The sequence below is a fragment of the Cajanus cajan genome, chromosome 8, assembly GCF_000230855.2.
Source record: "Cajanus cajan strain Asha chromosome 8, NIPB_CcT2T_4, whole genome shotgun sequence".
Lineage (NCBI taxonomy): Eukaryota > Viridiplantae > Streptophyta > Magnoliopsida > Fabales > Fabaceae > Cajanus > Cajanus cajan.
The window spans coordinates 7,590,645-7,599,321 of record NC_138524.1 but is presented as its reverse complement, the minus strand read 5'-3'; the positions used below and the strand labels follow the sequence as shown (position 1 = coordinate 7,599,321).

Below are 8,677 nucleotides of genomic sequence, written 5' to 3'. Positions count from 1 at the left end.
TCAAAATTACTAATTAAATCTTTTTAACTGATATAGAAAATACTAATTAAACTGACACTATAAACTATATGTTTACTAACAAAATGGGACATAATTAATAGATAAGCTTACCTCTCAAACATATGATTTAATATTCAATCTTGGTCAGTGTGTATCAAAAATATTTATTGAAAAACATTAACCCTTAAAAGGATGATTTGGTTTTAAAAGATATATTACATATTTTAAATCTTTAAAATTTTAAAATATTTTTTTTTGTTACATTATTTTTCATCTTACAGCACTAATATTTATAAACTTAATAAATACCATAAATCAAATTAATATTTTTGTAAAAAAAATTGATTTAAATCAATATAGAACTTAGTAAGCTATATAAATATAATTTCATATGTTGAATTGGTAAGTTATAGATGCTCATTATTTAAATTATTTATGTCAAACTTTTTCAAAAATATTCCAAGTTTTGTCCTAAATATTAATTTGTCAAAATTTAAATCAAAATGAGAGTAGAAGCTTATTTTTATTTGATAGATTAAGCTTTTCTTTTTTCCTTTGAAAGATGTTTTTATTCAGTTGGTGGTTTCAAGTAAGGGTATTTGCAAATCGGTTTCGATAACTTTTTTAGAAAAATCTTATCCAACAAAATGCAGATTGGGTTGGATGATTCAATTTTTTACTAATGTTTTTATTTTTTTTACTATATATCTTTAGTTTCAAATATTAAATTTACTAGTACTAGATGTCTTATTTCTTACACGAATAAAAACGAAAGAAAGAAAAATTATTGAGAAAAATATCCACTTGAGCGCCTGAACATCACACGTTGAGATATTAGTTTCGTACTTATCTGATGAAATAATTAATCCTCAAAGACACTAAATGTGACTGCAGTTACGAAACACTAAATGACTAAACTTCCTACAATATAAAGCACATACAATTTACATTTTTTTATATATATAAATCAGGGTATCTCTAATCAGAAGTTTAAAATTAATCTCAAAATACTAAGACTCGTTTAAGGAGTTGACCTCTCAATAAATATTTTTTCTTATATATAAATTAAATATTGAATCAATAACTGCATGTTTAAAAAATAATATTATGTACTAATCGTATCACACTATACATTTTACATGCGAAATACAACATAAAAAATGTATATTAAAAATATAGGCTTAGTTTGGTCAAAAATCATTAAAAAAAAAGATCTAAATCATTTTCATTATTAGTCGATCTAAAAAAAATAAAAATAAAAAGACTTATTTACAGTTTTTCTTTGAATCGAATTAGATTTGAAAATCTTAACTAGAAGCACCTATTCCCAGTTAATATAACAAAAGATAACGCGGACAGAATCATAAACTTTTGATAGGCAAGGAAAAGTAACACATCATAGATATGTGAGGCAACCTCTTGCAACGTTTCTTTTATGAAAATTTAATTATATTCAACTAAGCTCGTTGACTAATCGTCTCTTGTATAAGATTAACATATGGTACCTCACGCGAACCACGTAGCCTGGGCCACTTACATGTATGATGAGATCATGATTCGTTGAGAATAACGAAAGACATGGACTTAACTATATTTATCAAGTTCGTGTAAATATTTTTTTTTATCTGTAAGTTCATGTAAATATGATCCTATTTGATTCTTTCTTTGTCAATTTTTTTTTTGTTGTTGTTATTTTTAAGTTTTTTTGATATTTTTGTAATGTTGTATTTCTTATTATTAACTTCAATCAATTTAGTACCGAGATGATTAGCAAAGTAAATGAGGGAGGAATCTTTTGAGAATGCGTAATATTTAGTAAAAGAAAAGGAGGGGGGAGTAGGCTTGGCTGAGAGAGAAAAATTAAAATGAATCCGAAATAAGGAGAAAGATATTAAGAGAAACCCGCATTTTCCTAAACATATGGATATCTGAATATTTACTAGTTGTTTGGCCAGCTACTTAATAATAATCATCAGAATAATCTGAGCTATCGACATCACCATCATCATCAACCTCTTCTTCCAAATCCCTATCATGATCCTCTAACCAAATATTGTTCTCCGCCCAAAATGGGCAAGCACACGTTGATTTTTTGTTCTTCCACTCAGCTCCACAGTTGTAACAAAATTCAGTACCACATCTGTAGTCACAGGGAAATAATATGAAATGAAAACATGGAGTACAAGTGAAAGTAATAATAATATCACTTCTCCGTTCATGGAAAACTGAAAATTACCTGCATGAATAGTGTATCACGAATTAAGAATATTAGGCCCCTTTACTTTTGTTTTTATTCCTTGTTTTCACCTTTTAATTATAAAATGCTTACCTAATTTTCGATGTTTTCAAAGATTTATACAAAAAGGAAGGAAAAAAAAGTTATTTTCTGTCCAACCTTGTGAAAAACAAGATAACAGCTTTCTAGTTAGTTATAAAGTGAAAAACAGAAGTAACTAGACTAGTTTCTGTCACCTTTATTGCAATGACAATGAGAATTATTTTCCTTGTGTAAAAATCTTTCTACCTTAACTTTCATCGTGACACGATCATCGTGTAACTGTGCCAACCTTGATACATTTTAATTACCAAGGTTGATAAGGGTCAATCAAGGTTGGTACATTTTAATAATCGTGTAATTGTACCAACCTTGATAAGGGTCACAGTGCAAATATTTCAAAACAAGATTTGTTGGAACAGTATTTTTTGGCTCACAGTAATGATGTTTGTGCATGAAGTCCAAGATTATGGATACATGTTTTAAAATGCACAAAGAAAATCTAATTATGTACATTACGGAAGCATTAAACTTTTGAGTAACGGTATGTAATTATGGAAAAAGAAATTTGAGCATAATTAAAAGAGAGAGACTTGCATGTAATTTTTATTGACTTGGAAAAAACATGAGAGAAAAAAAGGTGCTCCCACGACATATATCTAAGCTATATAAGACATGTATGAGTTAACTAATAGTGTGAGAACTCTTATAGACGAGACTACGACTTATAAGGATAAGTTTACTCAAGGTTTAGCATGGGTAATCCTTGCAGATAACATAGTTTTGATCAAAAAATGGTGAAAAATGTTAACTCTGAACTTGAGCTTTAGAAACAGACATTGGAATCAAAGGATTTATGTTTGAATACGAGAGAGACAAAATATATGCATTGCAATTTTAGCAAGAAACAAGAGGAAGATCATTTGGAAGTAAAAATTGGATATCGTATAACTTATACCCCAAGTTAAAGTGCATGGGATTAATATTATGTAATGACAGAGAAATTAATGAAGATGTCACTCACAGACAGTGTTGTCAAAAAGGCATTGTTAAAAAGCAGTAATCGCTCTGCTATGGTGGTGGCAGAAATCTCACAAAGCACCATTATATGACAACAGTGTGGCGGGCTATGGCAGCCACTGTTCATGTGACACCATGGTGTGCTACGGCCATGGCAGAAACGGCTGAAGATTTGTCAAAGAAAAAAGTCAAGGGTTTGGGTCATGTGACCCAACCCGAACTAAGGTCCAAAATGTTTAAAATAAAAACTCAGAAGAGTCTAGTATTTATCAGATACAAAAGTGTGACCTGTGAACGGTCCCAGCATTGCATCCTTGCAACTGTCATGTCTTCTTCTAGCAACGCACTTTTTTTCCTTTCGTTCTTGATATTGAATGTTAGTTCTAAAAAATATATTTTAAGATTTCAAGATTCTCATATATATATATATATATATATATATATATATGTATGTATCTATGTTTTAAGCTACAGTTGGTGAATTAAAGATTACACATCACCTATCCAGCTTCTCTTGCTTCTCATATAATATAACTCAATGTTAGGTTAATTGCTAACAGTTATGCCTACAGGAAATTGTGTATGCTCACTTTCTATTGCTAGGAAAAGTAATAGAAAGAAAAGAGATTCTAGAAGAAGGATGATTATAAAACAGGTTAAAACTAACAAAGATTATTACCGTACCTGCAAGTCATGTGGTAGCAACCTTCCGCAAGTTCAATCATATGGTTGCACTTCACACATTGCCGCCATAGGCTCCTTGATGCCAAAGACTTCAGCTTCAAATCTTCTGCAGGAGGGTTAGGATTCAACCTTTTGTAAGTAAAACATGTCATACCACTGTGCCAAGGGACCTTGCAGTTGAAACAGAAAAGACCATGACATTTTATGCATTTCATGGGCCCTAATTGTTCAGATTGACCGATAAGATTTCTGGAGTACTCTATGACCCCAGTTTTTGACATTAATACAGAGCATCTTGGATAAGGGCAATAAATTCTTTCAGCAAAAGGAATTGAAGCTTCCAATTTTTGTTGCCGCATGGTCTCACTTAACTTAGGTGTTAAGAACTTCTGGCAGCTGTCAACTAGAAGCTCATACTTGCACCCCTCATGAGGACATTTTGGCACCATTCCATGAAGCAACTTCACCTCCACATGTTGTTTCATGCAAGAAAAGCAATAGCGGTGTTGACAACCATCAACAGAAAAAAACTGACTCTCATCAGTATCCTCCAAACAGATAACACAAGTATCATTCAGACTCCCACTCCCAGATTCCAGAGGCCTCGTGAACTGAGACACAATCGCATCTCTTGCAAGCTTAAACACAAACTTGACATCACGTCTGGTCACAAGCCTCGGATTACAGTACGTAAACTCCCTTTGAAGCAGATTCACTTTATTAAGCAGCATAGCAATCTTCCGCTGCCTTGCAGGCCACTTCCCATTCACCTGACCAGCAACACAAGATATCAAAACCCACCACAAGAAAACATATCATCGTCATCATCATATCCTCACTCATTCATTCTCATCATCTTAAACCCATGCAACAAACAAAATATAATCTAAGCCACATCATGGTCCAAACACACGTGATCTATACCCTACAAATAACCACAGTTTTTATAACACCAGACACTCCAAATCAATTAAACAATTAAAGAATTAAATATATTTTTAATCTCTAAAAAATAAATCATCTCTTTTTTTTTATCCATCATTTATAAAAATGTGTTAGAAAGTCACAAAAAATGTCTCCTTTTTCATTTTGGTAAACCAAGGTATCCCCTTGTAGGAAATTAAGGATTAATTCCTCAAGATACTGAGAGTCTGAGATTGATTAAAGAGATAGGCCTCTTCCAACAATTGTTTTTCCAAGCGCACAAACCAAGGTTCGAATCCCCTAACCATGCATATTTAACGGGTAAGTTATCTCACAACAAGTTATCTCACAACTAAACGAGGACTACTAAATAGTTTAGAAGCATATTCAACCCACAATTAAGCAATGATCGTTAGCATGGACTCACAAATTGGAAAAGGGGGTAATAATCGCAACAATAATCGACGCGCCTCAAGTCCAAAGAAATGGCGGCATCCAAAGCTTCAATCAAAGCCTTAATCTCTGCCGCGACCTTGCTAGTGCCACTCCCAGCAATCGGCTTAGAAACCTCGAATAATGAATTACCAGCAATGTCACAAATCGCAACACCAATCCCAGCAAACACGACCCTCTCGCCCCTCACATTCTCCACACTCACTGAACCCTTGAAGTAAACCCTAGCCACACCTTCCCCTACATTTCCCGAGGAAGAGGAACCACCCTCGCCGAACGGTTTCTCGAAGTTATCGCCCCACTGCACCCACTCCCTCTCGGGAATCGATGAGATCTCCCTCGCCACCTTCTGATCGTGGATCAGACGGCTCAGATCCTCCCTCGTCTTCCGCATCTCCATCTCGCTCTGTTCGCGGTCCCTCATTTCGAGCTCCGTGCGCGAAAGCTCCTCGCGCTGGAGCGCCGCCGCGCTCAGGGCGCCGCCGTCGTCGTCGACGACCATGGGTTCTTTCATTGCGGCGGCGGAGGAAGAGGAGGAGGGTTGCATGGCGAGGGAGGCGGCGAGGGCCTCCTGTAACTGGAGGCGGAAGGCGAAGTCGAGGTCGGATTCGGCGGCCTCCGCGGCGGCGAGCTCGCGGCGCTGCTCCGACAAGAGGTAGTGAGAGTCTTGGGTTAAGTCCATCGGAGCTGGAAGAGTGTGAAAGAAGCAACTTGAATGCGTTATAAAGAAGCGCGACTCACTTAAATATAACTTTGCCCCAAATCTCGTATAAATAAATAATAAATAAGTAAATAAAATAAATAAATAAATAATACCTTTTTTATTTTCTATTAAAAATACGAGTGTGAGTGAATTGAGTTAGACATAAATTTGAATATTAAAAATGTTAAAACAAATACACACTTAATTTCATATTGGGAGATATTTTTAAGTTTTCCATCATATAATTTGTCTCGGAACTAATCTTATCTTAATTATTCCATAATTTCTCTCGTCTTTTATTTCACTTTATTATGCTTATGTTTCCTGAAGGTCATGATAGGCTAATTTGGTTATTGATGTTTTAGTCAAGCATAACAATTAACAAACATGGCATGACTCCTCACAAATTTTATGATTTTGTACCTGATTTGGAAATCATTCATTTTAAGTTATCAATTTTTATTTTTGAAATAACTTTTATTTGGTTAATGTTGAAAGTATTTCTATAAGTGTAAAGTTTTTTACACTGACAGTCAATCAGAATCGTTAATAGTGTCTTTTTTATTTTAATTTAATTAAATGAGCAGATGAAAAGGTACTATTAACGGCTCTGATTGACTGTTAGTGTAAAAAAACTTTATACTGACAGTGTATAATTGATTAACTCTTTCTATAAAGTGAAGTCCGAAGGAAATTAGAAAGATACTTTTTTTTACATATATAATGTTATTCTCACGTCATAAAAATCGATTTATCCATCTCTTTTTGGAAACAAAAGCACAAGAATATATATTTCTTCTTAATAATATTATATGCACAAACAGTGACGGATTCATAAATTTTAGATAGTGAGATAATAATTATTTATATATTTATAATATTAAAAATTTTATATATAATTTTTAAAAGTATAAATATATATCATAATTATTTTTTACAAATTTTTATATTTATGCTTACAGTTAAAGATAAAATAAGTTAGGTTAGACTATGTTATATTATAATTTAGTAGTTTAAATCTAACTATTTTTTAAAATACATGTCTTAAATATAACTTATTTATATATTATAAAAAAAATTTAAATGTTTGGTTAGAACTACAATTCTAAAAACATACTTTATAATAATTTAATACTAATAAAAATTTAAAAATAAATATATTAAATTATATAAAAACTAAGTTTAATTTTTTTATAATATAAACATGTTTTTAATATCTAATATAATATTTTAGATGATAATTTATTTCAAAATATATTTTATAATAAAAATTTTAAATAGAATACAAATCTTCCAATCTTTCCCATTTTGATTTTTTAAATTAATTGACGTATACAATCTTATAATCTTTTCTATTTTAATTTTTTTAATCTACGTATACATAAATAAAAAGCACAAAAGATAAATATATGGTGCAAATTTTATTTTATCAAAAGTTAAACTTTTTAAAAAAATTAATTCGTTATTAAAACATTTTTTTATCACATATGAGAACTAATCTCCTTCGAAAATATGATAAATATCAAATAAATGGATAATTTTTTAAAATTTATATTTTATAATAAGATAATTTAAATATATATGTTTATTTTATTAAAATATAATTTTTATTTTAAAAAATATATTATTTTTTTAACTAAAAAAAATATTTGTGTAAAATGGTAGTGGGGCATGTGCCCCCACTCTCTTCTACATAAATACATTCCTGTGCACAAGAATAAAAACTTTAATCTCGTAACAACTATGAAAAAGCACATTTTTATCCAAATATTATAAGAAATATGATGATATAACAACAAATTATTTATTTTTTTAAGGACATAACATACTATTTGTTACTTTTAACTATTTAGTTCCTTTAAGTCTTTTTTAGTAACATGTTTTTGTCGTACATAAGAGACCATACTCTTGATCAAAAACTAAAATAATAGGCAACTAATTTATACACATCTTATTTTTTATAAATACCCCTCCTTTTTTGTATTTTTTCCCAAAAAAATCTCAAAATACCCTTTTAATTATTTTTTAAAAATAAAACTTTTTTTTGTAAAATTATTTTTTTCATTGACCCCTTCCTTCCCCCATTTTTTTCTTCCAATCCATTTCTCTATGATCATCCTTTCTTAAGTTTTTTCTTTTTTACTTTTTAGTACTTGATTAATCTTTTCCATAAGAAATATATTCATATCTTATACATATACTTTTTAAATTCTAATTTTTCACTCTCAATTTTATCATTTTTTAAACTCTAATTTTTCACTTCATCTTTATTGTTCTTTTTAATTAAAAATAAGGTACGACTTATACATAAAAGATAATAATTATATAAAATGGTAACTTAAGTGTAACAACCTGCCATGACCATCACACTACGGAATAACACTACACACTACTGAAATATATATACCAAAATAGTATAATAAAATATATACAACACAAGTTGTTGATCAAGCAACCAACAGCAACCAGCTGTGTACGATAAAATACGCTACTATAAAGTAACCTACAAAAAAGTCAAAATCCAAACACCTCATGTGGCCTCTAGCAACCATCTCTCAGCCTATCATTGCCCTGCTCCCATACATCGTATAATCAGCGCAGTCCAAATCACATGGAAA

General features: G+C 31.0%; 1 protein-coding gene across 1 annotated transcript; it reads right to left on the bottom strand.

Annotated features, from left to right (window-relative positions):
* Nucleotides 1-1,866: 1,866 nt before the first annotated feature.
* On the bottom strand, nucleotides 1,867-6,081 carry LOC109798824 (E3 ubiquitin-protein ligase RSL1). The gene is made up of 3 exons (XM_020359222.3): nucleotides 5,331-6,081; nucleotides 3,980-4,749; nucleotides 1,867-2,140 (listed from the first exon to the last, which is right to left on the bottom strand). Exons 1-3 carry the CDS (start codon nucleotides 6,036-6,038, stop codon nucleotides 1,960-1,962), a joined length of 1,659 nt encoding a protein of 552 aa, XP_020214811.1. The 5' UTR covers nucleotides 6,039-6,081; the 3' UTR covers nucleotides 1,867-1,959.
* Nucleotides 6,082-8,677: the final 2,596 nt, after the last annotated feature.

Excerpts from the sequence above, each read along its gene's own strand:
- LOC109798824 (XM_020359222.3), bottom strand. The coding sequence starts at position 6,038 with ATGGACTTAACCCAAGACTCTCACTACCTCTTGTCGGAGCAGCGCCGC. Across the intron at positions 4,750-5,330 it reads ATTACCCCCTTTTCCAATTT|GTGAATGGGAAGTGGCCTGC; the intron begins GTGAGTCCATGC and ends GTTGCTGGTCAG. Across the intron at positions 2,141-3,979 it reads TGCTACCACATGACTTGCAG|ATGTGGTACTGAATTTTGTT; the intron begins GTACGGTAATAA and ends CTGTGACTACAG.